This window comes from Pleurodeles waltl, chromosome 9, assembly GCF_031143425.1.
Source record: "Pleurodeles waltl isolate 20211129_DDA chromosome 9, aPleWal1.hap1.20221129, whole genome shotgun sequence".
NCBI classification, from domain to species: Eukaryota; Metazoa; Chordata; class Amphibia; order Caudata; family Salamandridae; genus Pleurodeles; species Pleurodeles waltl.
This window is the reverse complement of record NC_090448.1, coordinates 795,198,916-795,214,920: the sequence shown is the minus strand read 5'-3', so window position 1 is coordinate 795,214,920 and position 16,005 is coordinate 795,198,916. Positions and strand designations below refer to the sequence as shown.

At 42.3% G+C, this 16,005-nt stretch overlaps 1 protein-coding gene across 1 annotated transcript in view; it reads left to right on the top strand.

The window, feature by feature from the left end:
* LOC138259994 (reticulon-3-like) overlaps positions 1-10,163 on the top strand; it is a 151,554-nt gene extending 141,391 nt beyond the window's left edge. Inside the window, exon 8 of the mRNA XM_069208036.1 lies at positions 7,812-10,163. Within this exon, the coding sequence (XP_069064137.1) occupies positions 7,812-7,857 (46 nt within the window). The 3' untranslated portion in view covers positions 7,858-10,163. The remainder of the gene's footprint in view (positions 1-7,811) is intronic.
* Positions 10,164-16,005: the final 5,842 nt, after the last annotated feature.

The following is a 16,005-nucleotide window of genomic DNA, read 5'->3' as shown; positions in this document are numbered from 1 at the left end:
AATGTCTATCTAGGAGCAGGGATGATTATGCAGCCGAGCGCATTACACAATTGACTCCTCAGGGAAATCGTGCTCAGGTCGCATCCGTTTCTCTCATTTACATTAGTCACACATATACAAGGACAATCAGAGGCAGTATATATTTCAATAAGGTTTTAATGAAGCAACTGCATCTTAGATAATAAAGCATGTACTGCAATAACTAGGACGATGAAGCATGACAGGGATTTGTGACAAGGAGAGTAAAGCATAAAAATAACACTACCAGTATGTCACTAGAATCATTGGAATAGTTCCTACCTAGTCTATATTAGAGCACAGCATGTTAAGCTCTAGTTCTGCCCTTCAAGTTCCCGTGGGAAGATATCATCCCTCATACCTAAGCAAGAGGCCTGTAGCCTACAGAAGCAGCTGTAGCAAAGCGTTCAGCAATCAGCATGGTCATGGTCATATGGCTGGAATCTCCCTCTAACGTGTGTAGGACAGAAGTGTTTTTATAATAACACCTGATGTTCCGAGAAAATGCCCCTACGTAAGGATGTGTATGTTTCTATGAACACTAAAGACAGAGCGTTATCATGTTTACCGGCAGCCTATCTTACTGCAGCCTTGGGAGAAGCACAGAGTGAAAGAAATGTCTTGTTTAAGAACACAGTGCTGACCTAGGCAAAGAACAGCTAGATAGAGAGAAATAAAACAAGACCGCAAATGTGGCTATTGTTCAAATAATAAACCAAGCTGAATAAAATATATTTAGGTTAAAGTGCACAGCTGCAGGCCTAGTTTGATAAAATAACGTGCATGGAGCTACAACTAAAATGGCTACACAACACTGCCAACCCAAAGAATCTTCATTACCACAGTGACAAAATGAAATTTCATATTACATGAGTTCCAGAGATAGAGGGAAGAAAGACTTAAGTGGATGAGGAAAAAGAAAATTGCCTTTAACACAGGACTGGGGGGGTGGTGTCTGTTATTTGATTACCTTCTTTTGGAAGGTGGTGGAACGTTCAATTTGTGGCATTTCACCTGTGCCAAATGTCAGTTCCATGATTACTGATGACAATGGGCAGAGTCTTTGGTTCTCTGGCAAAAGCAGTGTAATGAGATGATAGTTACTGTATACAAACATGAGAGTTTCCCATTTTGAGAAACCAATAAAATATTGCTGACTGGGGGTGTAATTTATCAGATCAGAGCACCTCTGTACTGAACGTAGTTATGCAATAGTCAACACTATGGAGGATGCCCGGTACTTAAGTTGTACATTAGGGAAAAGCCAGGGTCTATTAGCACTAAGGAAGTATTGGACTATTATGGCAGGCCTGTTTCACCATATGACACTTAGGTTGTGCATTTTGATAGTGTTCTCATTTAACCTTAACACAAGAAATAGGCCTAATACATACTCAGATTTGCTCAGTGATTGTTTAAGGGTGAAGCTTTGTCAAACATCAAAGGAAGGGATGGAAGCTCATTTTAGGCCTTGGCTTTTTTTTTCTTCTTTTTAAGTGAGCCATTTAGTATGGTCTAATCTGCTGCAAACCTGATGTCGCAAAGAGAAGGCTGCTAAATGGTGTCCCATGAAATATAATATTGAAAGTTCCACGTTAGTTTGGTTGGCATTGTGGGGTAGGCTGTTTCTGTTCAGAGGTGTGCCCTGTATAGTCCTACAATTGTGAAGAGGGTGGCAACTTATCTATGATTAACAGAAGTGAAGGGGATTTGTGTTGTATCCTGGCAACTGGATGCTTCCGCCGCTGGATGTGTTCCTGTATTTTAAATAAATCTTTTTCAACTTCAACGTGTCCTTAAGTCTTAAGAAAATGGTGACAATGATGGGATGCAGTAAAGCTGGATGCTGCAACAAAATTATATAGTAAAAACCTTGATCAAGGACTTCGTGAGCAGACAACCCCAGGCTCATGCATCTCGTGTGTTACCAGTAGGAAATCTAGAGATTTAACACACATACTGTTATGCTGAGAGGTAACTGTTGGACTGCTGGCGAGTTTAATAATTGACTTCAGTGTAAAGCAGAGAGGTAGGTCTGTGAGGCATGTGCTAGATTGGATTAGGAAAGTTGTATTTTGGAACAGTGCACGAGTCATCCTCCGCGCGAGTCCATGTAAGAAATGTCTCAGTTTTTCTGTGAGTCAGTGGGCTAACCTCAGCATGAGAATGCTCAAGTTGATGTAAAGATTGAGAGCCAGCAATCCAGTAGCGCGTGCTCCCATTTTAAGGAAAAAAAAATAGCCTAATGCGTGAGGGCTTGCATCTTTTAAGCCATCAAGAATGGTTTCTTGGGAGTAAACGGCAAGAAATTTACTGTAGTGATTGAAAGTCACATTCTTCTCCAGGTAGTAATCACCAGGGGAGAATGTGGAACAGTATGTTTCAGTGTTAAGAACGTTAGCTGCAGCATGTAAATTCAGAGATCTACATGAAGAGATTATAAGAGAACAATTCATAAACAGGAACCAGCAGTGTTAAAATTCAAGAAAAACTGCTGGAGTTCAAAGATCCTTCATTATCAAAGGTCATGAACATAGCAAGACAAATAGAGAACACGCCAAAATATGTGAAAGAAATTAATGAGGATCTGCACAAAGAAAAATAAGGGCAACAAAGTGAATGTAGTTCAAAAGTCTAAGAAATAACAAGGGGTCTCGGGCAAATAATCTGTTGATAGAGGAAAGAGTTACAGATGCGGGAGCATGAAACAAACTGCTGATCCATATACATGTCCACCCTTGAAAATGAAATGTTTCCAATGTAAGAAGATAGGCCGTTTCTCCCATGTGCAAGTCAGCAAATCGGAGTAAAGGAAAAAGTTGTAAATGTTGTATATGACAGCCAAGAGGACTAAGATGATGACAAAGTTAAAGTTTTAGCAGTGAGTGAGAATGTTTTTGGTGGAATATTGCCTTCCAAAATGTGTTTTGAAAATCAGTGAGCAGAACATTGTGTGGCCTAATTCCTGTTCTCTGTATACCATTGTAGGCAAAACTATATGGGAGAATTTAGGAAAATGCAGTTTGAATTCTGTTGATATAGAACCGGATGGTTATTATGGAATGAACTTAACTTTGCTGGAGTATTTTAATAGCACAATTGCATACAAGAATAGATATGCAGACCGTAAGATCTGTGGTGGAGAAGGGGAAAGCAATCTTGGGATGGAAAACCCAGAGGACACTAGGTATTCTTCTTAACCCGAATCATCCGAACAAGTGATGCTTATGGAAGAAACAAATAAAACACAGTGGCTTATTAAATATCCAAAGTTATTCAGTAGTAGCTTAGGGTGTTTACAAAAGTTTGAACATCATCTGGTAGCATTCCCAAGGTACACAAAGTGAAGAACGTTGCACTTGCTTTGAGGGGACCTCTCTAGGGAGAACTGGACAGGTTGTGTGTGGTTGGGGTGATACAACCTATAGAATCATCAGAGTGGCTTAGTCCTGTTGTTCTGGTGGGCAAATATAAAGGCAAATTGTGCCCGTGCATTGATTTAAGAGACCTGAATCAGAATATATGGGTAGACTGATATCCTTTGCACACATAAATGAAATAATTTCTAGCATTAAAGGGGCCAGTTGTGTTAATTCCATAGACCTGTCCGGTGCATAACCATCAAATGCGGTTGCACCCTGAGTCAAGGCATCTTGCGTCATTTAGAACGCTCAAAGGTGCTTTTCAGTTTGTGTGCATGCTGTTGGGGTTAGCTTCAGCACCTGCAGTCTTTCAAAGACTCATGAGTAATGTACTGAAGGGAATTCATAATGTATTAGTCTTCCAGGACAGTATTTTAGTGTGGGGTGCTAACATAGACCATTGTGATGATACTTTGGATGTAGTATTGGAAAGACTACAAGAAACTGGACTGACAGTCGGCATGGATAAATGCAAGCAAGGAGAGAAGCAAGTGGAGTATCTTGAGCACAATCTTCCGGGGGAAGGTGTGAATCCCAAGCTAAAGCTGCTTGAGGCTAATTTAATGTGCACCTGCTTCCATAGATAAAGAACAACTTAGCTCCTTTCTTGGACTAGCAGAGTATTTTGCTGACAAAGTATATGTATTAATGGAATTAACGAAAAAAGAAGTGCAGTTTGAGTGGGAGTGTCGGATTGCATTTGACACAATCAAATCGGACATTGTTTGAGCAGTAGCCTTAAACATGTAATCCTCAAGATTAAACTATTGTTGTAGTTGATGCTAGTGCTTATGGACTAGGAGCTGTATTAATGCAAAAAAAAAAAAGATGGCCATGAAAGAGTTGTAGTGTTCGCCTCGCACCCGCTGAAGGCAGCGGAAGGCGCCGACTCTGTAATAGAGAAAGAGGCCCTAGCGTTCTGGTGGCGTGTAAGCTACTATAAAACATGTTTGTGGGACTTAAGAACTGACCATACACCTTTTAGTCAATGTATTCTCAACCAAGAGAACAGAGAAAGCTACACCTAGAATAGTGAAATGGTTGTACCTCCTACAGGAATACATTTTTGTACTGCAATATGTTCCTGGCATCAAACATTTTAATGCGAGCTGCTTGTCATGCCTATCCTTACATGATACAGAAGGAAATGTAAGAACCAATGACAGTAATGAGTGGTTGGTAGCCAGTGTGGATAAGTCATGTGGTGGAGCTATAACTGAGGACAAGTGGAAAAAGGCAGTAGACAAAGATGACCTATTGAGATTAATTTAAATATATTTATCCAGTAGCACTAGTCACGCCCAGAGTGGAATTACAGGATGGTACGAGAAGAAATATTCTGGGTTGGTGGAGTATTAAGGAGGAAAGGGTAGGTGGTGATTCTTACTATGTTGAGAACCAAATTATTGGAATTGTTGAATGAGGGCCATAGAGGTATGACTGGTATGAAGAGAATGGCCCTCATAGATTTTTGGTGGCCAGGCATGGACAAGGAGATAGAAAGGGGTTTGTGCAACATTGTGTAGCATGCACGTGCAGTGGCAAATCTTAGTGTAGAGGAATCTCCCATCGCCAATGAGATTGCCAGAGAAACCTGGCAAAGGCATGCTATGGACGTATCAGGACCGTTCAGCTGGAGAGGAATAACAAGGCATGTATGCCATTGTATTAGTAGACTATTACTCCAAATGGCCTGAGGTGGCGTTTGTGAGAAACAAAAGCTTCTGATAGCATGCATTTTTGTGCAGAGATCTTTAGGAGGGAAGCTTACCCTCAATATATTGTAACAGACAATAGGCCACAATTTCTTGCTAGAGAAGTTAAGGAATTTGTGAAGGAGAAAGGAATAGTTCTTCATAAGACAGCAGTTTAAAATCATAGAGAAAATGATCTTGTTGAGAGATTCAACAGCGTGCCAAAAGAATGTGTGCAATTGGCTAATGAGTGGTATGGATTGCAAAAAGGCAGTCAAATGTTGTGGAGCGACCAAAATACCTTTCATGCAGCTACCAAACTTAACAGTAGGCAAGCATGCTCGAAGGTTACACCTGTGTGGATGAGGAGGGAAGAGAAAAGTATGACTGAAAGAGTAGAGCTTGTACAGAGTGTCAAAATGTCAAGAAAAAGATGTGAAAAGGCACAGTGATAAATTGAAAAATACTGTCATTTTGAGGTGGGCAATTGGCTGAGAGTTACTCAAATAGGTAACCTGAAATCAGAGAATTCCAAATGGTCCAAGCCCAACGTAGTGAAAAAAATAGCCTGTAACAGTGTATAGTTGAATGATGGACATAAATGGACTATTAGGGAGGTGACATTGTGTAATGCATTAGAGTGTAAGATTTGGTTGGAGAATAAAGGGGGAGAGAAAGTACTTAAGATTAGTGGAACAGAAATGAAAAACTAGGTCAATTCAGAGGAGCAGATTGGCACAAAGATTAGATGTGCTTGTGAACCTTGTTATTAATGCCTGTACTACTTAATATGCCGTTTTTTAATTACATTGTTATACTGATTTGTTTTAAAATGGGGGGGGGGCTGTGCTGTATCTTTGCAACTGGATGCTTCCGCTGCTGGATTCTAGATTGTGGATTCCAGGAGGCAGAGAGCAGGAAGTTGCAGAGGAGACTGGACGTGAGAAGGGGTGTTCCATGTATCTTAAATAAATCTTTTTTTAAACTTCAACATGTCCTTATGGATGAGGAGTTTGTACCTGAATGACTTGCTTCTAAAGAAAGTATCCAAGGGGAAGGGGGTTATTTCCACTGCAGACAAGGATAGAACTGTTCTTTTAAAATGCTATCTGAAAGGCCTGCGATGATGATCACATCACGGAGTGCCTTCTCATTGCAAGAGATTCCAGCACATAAAACACAGTCCCTTTATTTAGACAAGCCTGTTAAATCGGCTCAGCTTCTTTCTGGCGCCAACATCATCGGCTCTGCCTTGGTGTAACTTAAGCCAACAAAACGAAAAACTACCTTCAGTAAATGTTCAAACTACAAGCAATCACGTCAGTTTGTATGCATTTCACTAATATCCACAACCGACACCAAATAGCCTTACCATATATATATTTTTTTAAACAAAATATGTGGTTTCCCTGTATCTCAAAAATATATTCTTCACGTTAAAAATCACATCAACATAACTCGTACATGATAACATATATACATCATAAAAGGGGAGATATTCCAAGACCTTACGTCTATTTAAAAAAACAAGCATTTGCAATGCAGTGGGTCTCAAGTTAAAGCTATTGGTGTTGTAACCTCCTAACCGGACTTTTCTTGCCACATAAACTGAAAAGTAAAACAGTTTCACATAAGCGAGCCGCCATGAGCGCAAAGCAAACACACAAAAGGAAACAGAAGTTTGCTCGGAGTAAAACGTACCTGCCAAAGTGCAATTATCCATGTAACCGGCAAAAGTGCAATTATCCATGTAACAGATTCAATGTCTTGCAAAGTGCCCTACTACTGCCCAGCGAGATCGCGCTGCCTACGAAGTAAAGAGAAAAAATAGTGCAGAAACCATATGAAAAACCTAGCGTCGCCAGTTTTCAGTAGTTGGCGGCTGCGCTCGAGGCAGACTAAACATTGGAAAAGGCATGACGTATGCCTTTCACTAATTAAATCAAGCTAATTTTAAAAAGCAAGTCCACAAACCAACCAAAGTGATAGATTTGACATGGGCTGGGTTAAAAGCCCACAGATAGATTACACCAGGGACAGAGTGCTTTGCGCTCGACCCTAAAAACACATCTGCTATTTGTTCACCAAGTGTCCTTGAATACAATCAGCATGTAGTGATCACTGTTATACTGTAGATCATGGCCCCCGGTTTTGAGTAGTGATGTTCAGAATATTCTCACTAAGTTTAAAGGATGGCGCTGTGGACGTAAGCTGGGAAGGGGGTGGGAGCGGCCGCAAGGCTCTTTCCATGCCCATATTGGGAAGACCCCAGAACTTTTCCACTGTGGATGTCTCTCAGGGTAGACGTGCTTTTAGAAAAGATTAAATAGATTAGGTGGTATTGGGATTCATCCAGAGGTTAAGAGAAACAAGTGGGGACGGCACAATTAATGAGTGCGAGTCCAGATGGATTTCTCAAACAATACCTGCTAATAAAAGAAGCACTACTCAAACGTTTACATTTTAGCTTCTGCAATATTTCGTTAAAATCTCAGTACCTCTGGCTAAGCAATGTGGATGCTTATCAAATTGGGTGGCTTTCCTAGCGGAAAATACAGGGTTTCAAAATTAGCTTCCCTTAGTGCGCAAGCGTGTATAAGCATGTACATAACATACCATTTCCTGCATTGGGCTAAAGTCCAGAGTTATTAATCAGTTAATTTTCTTGTTTTTACAGGGTCCATGCAAAACTACCCGGACTTGCAAAGAAGAAGGCAGAATAGCAAGCTTTGGAAGATGTTTGGAATCGGGGAGGGGCAGGCCAGGTTTCGACAGTACTAGATCCATTCCTTTGTTAGAAGTGTCCCTTTCCTCACATTTGTTTTTCTTTTGAGCTTCTGCTCTGCTCCAGGATTAACCCTAGTCACGCCTGTGGGAATGGACTGCGAGTTGAGGATTGGGTGACACCTTGTGTTGCTTGAATCGGAACACAAAATAACATTTTAATTCTATCCATATGCATGCTGCTACTCGCTGGACTGAGTGCCTTTGCTTTTAGTTTTCTGTATGCTTATATTGAAGGTGGCAGCCCAATAGAACCAAAAGGGTTGACGGTCAAGGCATTTGCAGACAGTGAACATGTATCACAGGACAACAAATGTAAATTTGTACTAGAACAGTTGGACATTGCTCATGGTTTTGTGAAGTTTTTGGAGTGTTTTTTTCAATTGCGCTTACACGCTGTCATAAATTCAAACAGAACATCCTTTTGTGTTTAAACACCAGCTAACACAATGTAGTGGCTGGTTTTCTGTCACAAGGCACAGAGCCTTTATGTTCTGTCTGTCTGGCTGTAAATACTACCTGTTGGCACAGATGTGGCTTAAGTAACCTAATGTGCCCAACTCCTCTCAAGCATACGGTGATAGCTGGGAGAACAATTTACTTTTGTGCGAGTGCAAAATAATAGCTTAATGGGTAATAACTTGTAGCACACCTTATATAGGTTCGATGGTTTTTTTAAGATGCACAGATTTTTACTCCTTTCGTGAGGAGCACAAAATAGTTATATTTTTTTTGGGGGGGAAGCAATGCAAATGTTTTTCTCCTTTTAACTCTGCCCCAGTTAGCACAATGTAATGGTACGTTTATAAGTAGTAACCAGCCACTGTAGAACAGTTAAAGTACTGTCCTGTCTTTATCTGCTTATCTTAAATATTTATGCTGACCTAGTCCTGATCTGTCCTGTTGCCTCATCCCAATTCTGCTTTAGATAGCTGCTCTTTCAAAGTATTGCCCACCACTCTGCCGTCTTGTATTTAATAGTGATATTTTGTTTTTTTTCCTATTAATTATAAAATGTTAACATATACTCTCTAACTGCTGTAAAGATTCTTATCAAATAATGAGACTAAAAATCCTGCTCGTCTTGTAAATCCTTAGTTCTCTAATTTGTTGGAGTGTAACTGCCTATGTTAATGACAGAAACACAGGTGCCAGTCTGTACTCAGAGTAAGATGATCTCCTCCCATGTATTACAGAGGGGACAGTCTTTTATTTCTCATTTCAATGGAGTTGAGTTTTAAGCTTGTTAAATTTCCCATTTTAAAGTAAGGGATTATTTGTGCGATAGAGCCACTGTCCAAAGTGTGTGTTTTTTTTTTGTTTTTTTTTTATTGTTTTTTTTTTTATCAAGTATCCTTGCAATGCCTTTTTTGAATTTTTGACTGTGCACAATGGTCCTCTTTGTTAATAACAATTATGGGCGGGAATAAGGGGTGGTCACCACTCCATTGTATGTGAATAAAGTGAGGGGTTCTAACACCTGTTGAGTCCCAGTTTGGAACAAATGGTAAGTTATTTTTCAAGATAACTATTTTAGTACTGCTGTATGTAATGCAAGGCAAATGCAACTTGGACTTCCACAGCTGCAGAGAGGAAAGAACTATGGCGATAACCGCCAATATCCTAGAGAATGCAGTCAGACTTTACTCTAAATGTGGGACTCTGGCTTGACAACACTCTTAATCCAATTTGTACAGTACTAGGATTCTCCATGTGAGGAAGTGGCCACACTGTGCTACTATGGAGCTGGGAGCTAGGTTGTTTCATTGTTTAATATCATAACGTCTCCCCTTTGTTTCCCGCCTTTTAATATTCACCTTTATCTCCATGAAAGCACATCTTCATTCCCTTTAAAGCTTCCCAATACACACTGTACCCACTTCCTAATGGAATAAATGCACTGATGGGCCTGTCGTCTCTGGTGATTCTTTTTTTTTTTTTGTTTGTTTTTTTTCCCCTTCAATGCACTGGAAATTTTGTGCCCAGCTCTCAAGTCTGTTCTGGTACTGCTGTGTCTAGAATTTCCTTCAGGACAGATCTCTTCTCCAGACTGTTTTTTCCTTTATTAAATAACTGATTGTAGAAAGAGAACGAAGATACATTTTACTAAATAAGCTTTGTCTCTGTGTTTTACGTTTGTTCGTGCAGCAAACTACAGTAGCAGCATTCTATGGAGCTGCAGAATATTTGGTTTCATGTAAAATTGCACAAATGGATGTGATAATAATAAAAACCAACACACAAACTGGCTGTCTGTTTGTACTTACTGGAAGATCATAGCTAAAATCACAAGTGCTATGTGAACGAGGGCAGGGAATCTATTGAGTTCACCCACTTTCTGGCTCTTCATGCCAACAATAGAAGACTAAAAAATTTAAATATCTCACTCTACCTTAATTTTAACATGCCATAAACTGTGAAGCCTCTGTAGCTAATCTCCATCTCTATGCATAATGTCATGTAGAACTGTTAAGAATGTTTTCTAAACGTGTAACTGTTTAATTGGCAGCCCTTCATACCAGACTTAAAGTTCTTCTACGCTAGAGAAAGTTTGTCTTAACATTCTGATTTAACTCCTATTTTTCCACCACTTCCACGTCTTCTTGAGTTTGCCGAAGAGCTCCTATCTTGAAATGAACAAGGCCTTGTGTATGTTCTACCAAGTTTTCATGGGTACCAATTTCTGTGATCTACAAGTTGTCCATGGTGCATTGGCAAATTACATGTTTTCTCCATAATCGGTGTGGAATTAGACACTCCTGATTATGCGGACAGAGGAAACCCACGAAGGTCAACTTAACCTGTTCATGTCAGACTTATTCTGTGATCTTAATTCTCGTAGTCATCTGCCCTAAAAGAAAAGGATTGAATTCGCTATTTTGAGATAAAACAGTATGTTTTTAGCATGCCTGAATGTAGATATTCATGCTTTGCATACACATACCAGCAAGCGTTGGGCATGCACATTTGCAGGGTGCTTTTCCTTGAAGTTGTTTTTGAGTTACAAGATCTGTGACTTGGCTGGCTCCAATATACCAGGACAAATATTCTATCTCAGGTTGTTTTCTTCTGGCATCCGGTTCAGACATGGGAATCCCATCTCTTGTGCTGATATCGCTTCTTCGCCTTTAACTTTGGTGAAAGCTGTTGGGACTTAAACCTCAGTAATTAGAATTTCTAGTGACTTTCAATAATGGGGCTGCAAAGAACATAATTCCAAGGAACTGCCACCTTTGATGTGCTGCTACAGAGTATCACTGCTGGACCCTGACCAGTGACTCTCTGCAACGATCGGGGTCAATAACACCAATAAGGATTCAGGTTGTATTCTGAGATTGCCTTTGGGAAGTGTTACAGTGAGCACACCCTTCCATTTTTCCCGGACGTACAATGCAGAAATGTTATGGTCGAACCAACAGTTGATAATTTGGGCTTATCCTCTGAGCACAACTAAACTAAGTAATCCTGGACATCTGTGGCTAGGAGCATATCTTAAGCGCCAAGGGAAAGGAAGTAGGCTCATCGAGTTTTCCACTAGAACTAACAAAAAAAAAAAAAAAAAAAAAAAGCCTGGAGGTACTGTCCTCTGTGGCCTCTGAATCAAAGCACCTGCCATTGATTCCTTCCCCCCACCCCACCCCAAACAAGCCCTTTCGAAGGTTGTTGTGCAATGATCACCACCACCTTGAGTCACTGACAAACCAGCCTTGGATCTGAAGTAGGCTCAGATCACCATCCAGGACCTTTTTTAAAGGCACCATTGACTGAGGTTGGATGTGAGCGAGGATCCCATTATCTTAAAGCTTTCAGTTACCAGACTCTAAACAAAAGAATATTTTCATACACCTGTCTTCAGGGAAAACCCTCACCGCACTCCTTCATAGGAGCACCCATACACACTACTATAAATCCTAAAAAGAGGAGGCTTACTTTTGAAGAAAAGCTCTTATGAACTAGTAATGCCCTACGTTCCAGAAAGGGTTAGTGATGGGGCCACCAGCCCACCACCAATACACCCTGTTCCTAGGGTTAAGTTATGTGTACTGAAAAATGCTCTATCACCTCCTGAGGGAATCCTGGCACTGTGCGTGTCTGTCTGGCCCCGCCAAAAGAATTCACAAAGAGGAGGCTCTGATTTGGAGTGGGAAACAGTTCCATGCTTTAGGACTGGTCTAAGAGAATGCTTGTCTTCCTGATCTGGGTCTGTGTATGCACGCAAGTAGGAGTCCTGCGGAGCAGAGGTGTTTGAAAGGAGATGTGACTGCTCAGGTCGGTGAGGCGTTAGATTTTAAATGCCTTGAATGTGGGTAAGGAGACTGAATTAAGTATGTCTGTATATTAGGAGTCGGTGGAGTGCCCTGACTTGTGGGGTGATAGGAGTACTGTGTGAGAGGCTGAGGATGAGTTTTGCTGCTGAGTTAAGGATTTGTTTGTAGTCTTCTGGTGAATTCTTTGGTGAGATGCGTGGGCTTCAGAGGAGTAAGGTGTTGAGCAACCCGCTTGTGTTCTGTCTGTTGAGAAGGCACAGGATGACAAGGATGGGGTGTGATACTGTGTCCAATGCAGCTGAGAGTTCCTGGAGAATGAGGGCTGCTACGTTTTCTACAGAAGAGACAGTGACCTTAAGGATGATGCAGATGTCCTCTATGGTGTGAGTGTTCCCACCCCACCCCTTACTGTGGTTGGGCCAGAATCTGGAGTGCATGGTGTCAAAGGAGCTGATGGATGTCTAGGTGGTTGGGAGTTGTCTGTTGATTAGTTTCTCTAAGACTATTGCTAGAAACGGTAGGAGGAAGCTGGGTCTGTAATTAGAAAGCGTGGCTGGGTTAGTGGATGGTTTCTTGAGCAGGGGCATGACAGTATCATGTTTCTAGATGTCTGCAAATGCTGCTGAGTTGATAGAGGTGTTTAGGTTGGGTGTTAGTGCTTCACTGATTGGTTAGAGTCCTTTGGTGAAGGTGTGGTGAAGCTAGGGTCTGATGAAGCCCCTGGGTGCGTAGTTTTTATTGTAGCAGCAATGTTGAGGACTGGGATGGCAGGCTATGAGCTCTGGGATAGTTCATTAGCGTAGATGAGAAGTTGAGCTTTAATGGAGATGGGATCTGGTTGAGGGTCGAAGTTGCTGTATATGGAGCTGGTAATTTGTATATAACGATTCTGAGTTTGTTGCAAAGCTCTTGTGAGGACGTGATGTTTCTAGAGGTGGCAGGAGGTGCAGGTGACTCTGTGATGGTGAAGATTTCCTAGACGCCATTAATTCTGGCGTAAAAGTGATCTGCAAGAACTATGTGCTTGTGTTCTGTATCTGATGGTGGTAGCATATTAGGACTAATTTGCAGACGTTTTTATTTGTGGAGTCTTGAATTACTGTTTGCTCACTGTAGTTACTTTGCAGTGGTGTTTCATCTGCCCGAGTTCCTCTGTGTACCAACTGGCTTGTGGTTGGGCTATTTCCATTGGGTTATGCTTTAGAGGAGCCTGGGTGTCTGCGCATGTGGTTATCCAGCTGGTGAGGTTCTTGATGACTAGACTAGTGGCTGATGTACTCAGAGGGAACAAAACCCACTCCTCTTCTGCAATGCTTTTCCAGCTGTGCGGGGTGGTTTTGGTGGGGATAGGTCTGTGGAGGTGTTGGAGGAGTATGCTGAAACTCATGAGGATATGGTCTGTCTAGGTCATAGTTGCTGGCATGTTGAGTGTGAAGAGGATGAAGGTGCTGGTGTCTGAGAGGTGCAACGAAGTCTGATGTTGCTGGTGAAATTGATGTGGGTTCCTGATTGTCTGTATATGTGGGTTCTACCCAGGTAAAATTTGGATGGGATAAGTATGTTGAATGTGAAGTGTTCAATGAAGATGGTGTGGTTGTCTGTGTAGGTTATGCAGCTGATATGAGCTGTAAATACTTTATTTGAATATATAGATAATCATAGAAGTACATGTGCAGACAATGCATAGCCACAAATGGAGAATATAATTTTAAAAGTGGAATTTTTTAATTTTTTTTTTAAAGAAAACAGAACCTTGATAATCCATAAACAAGTTATAAAATATATAGGACCAAAAAAGTACTTTTCCAGCGTGAATCTTTTCTGGGTTCACATCCTGTGGATTCCTCACTATGAATTCTCCCAATGTGCCAGCATTCAACATAAATTGTCTTCCTAGCTCCCCATGTTGTAGAGGACGTCACAATTGCACGGCTCAGCACCCGACTCCGCCTGACGTCATCATGGCAATAAGAAGTCCTTGCCGGCGTGCTGACGTCAGTTCCCTTTATTCCGTTCCTTCAACGCTAACGTTTTTTTTCCTGGCTCTCGAACAGTTACTTTTTCAAAGGAGTCGTTGAGTTACAATGTCTTCATCGAAAAAACAGGGCTTTAAGCCTTGTCATTTGTGCGGGGTCACGTGTTGGTTACAGATCCTCATGAGGACTGCTTGAGGTGCCTAAGCTCGGACCACGACTTGGAGGAGTGTGTCTCAGGCTAGCGGATGAACCTGAAGGCCTTGAAGGAGAGAGAGGCTAAGCTCTTCTTGGCAAAGGAGCATAAGCGTCATCGAAGTTCTAAGGCGAGGGATTCTTCTTCGCATAAGTCCTTGAGGTTGCATAAGCTGCTGCACCGGCACGATTTTTGACGATGTACTTCGAGGGATCGGTTTCGGCCCCCTCAAAGACTGCACCGTATGGCGTGGGAGGTCAGTCCAACGGTCACTACTGTGTCCACAGGCTTCTCCAGCGCCAACGTTCATAGAGGTCTTTGAGTACCCGGTGAGCCCTCCGGCTCACTTTTCTACTGTGTCAACTCATGGTCAGAAGTCTGGTGTGCAAGCTTCGGATTCGGTTCAAGCGCCTCAGGAAGAGCAGAGGTTTCCTGCCTTCCCGACTCCAGGAGCGCATCCACCAGCATTCCTTAATGCTATGTTTAGCATTTTCAACAGAGCTATGTCCCCTGCTGATGCACTGGCTGGTCCCACAGGTCCATCCGCTTTCACGCAGGGTTCGCCTGCGCCGTACAAACAGGCCCCGTTTGTACCCTTCTGTCCAGGTAAAGGTGCTGGTTCGGGCCGATGACGTCATTCTCCCAAATAATGTTGCTGACTGCACCGATGGAGTCTATGCCGGCGCCGGATGTGTCCCGATCGGGCCGCAGTCTCTCTCCACCCTCTCCTCCCCCGGAGTGTCCATCTGCTTTGAAACAAACATTGGCTAATTCTCTGTCAACGCTGCGTTTGGAGGCTAGACTGAGGTCGAGAAAGAGAGCCTTGAGGCTCTTGGAGGAGCAGGAGTATCGGCAACAGCTCTTGGAGGAAGGGGAGATTCCTGAGCCTGTGGGTGAATTTCAGGGCTTTGACTCTGCAAGTGGCCTAGATACAAACCCTGAGTGGGATCTTTCATCCCCTGGAGAGCCCACAGAGGAAGCAGAATCTTACCACAGCGTGATAAGAGACGCTGCTGAGTTTTTGGACCTTCAATTACCAGCATTGGAGGTGAAGACCATCATTCTGACTGAGGTGTTGCATCCTTCCTCTACGTCTCCTGAGCCCCTACTCCCTTTTAATGATGCCCTTACTGAGCCCATTATAGACATTTGGAGGAAGCCTGTCTCGACTCCAGAAGTTTCCAGGAATGTGGCTAGGAGGTACAGAGTTACCGCAGGGGATCTGCAGTTTTTGTCTCAGCATCCAACACCTGAGAGCTTGGTAGTGCAAGCCTCTTGTTCTGCCCGGTCTGCGTCTTGTTCGTTCCCTGCTACTCTATCAGATAGAGAGTCTAAGCAAATGGAGCAAACCGCAAAGAAGGGTTTCTCCTTGTGTAGTATGGCCTTGAAGTATGTCAATGCTACCTGTGTGCTGGGGATGTATATTCATGCCGTAATGGGCACGGCAAAAGCTGTTGTGCCAAGCTTGCCTCACGATGTGCAGGGGCAAATTTGATAAACTCCTGTTGGACGCAAGTGGCGGCCAAGCAGGTTATTCAGTCTGGTTTGGATACGTCAGATTCAGTTGCCAGGGCAATGAGCACTTCAGTGGCAACCAGGACGCATGTGTGACTTAGATCTTATGACTTTTTAAAGCATGTTCAGACAACT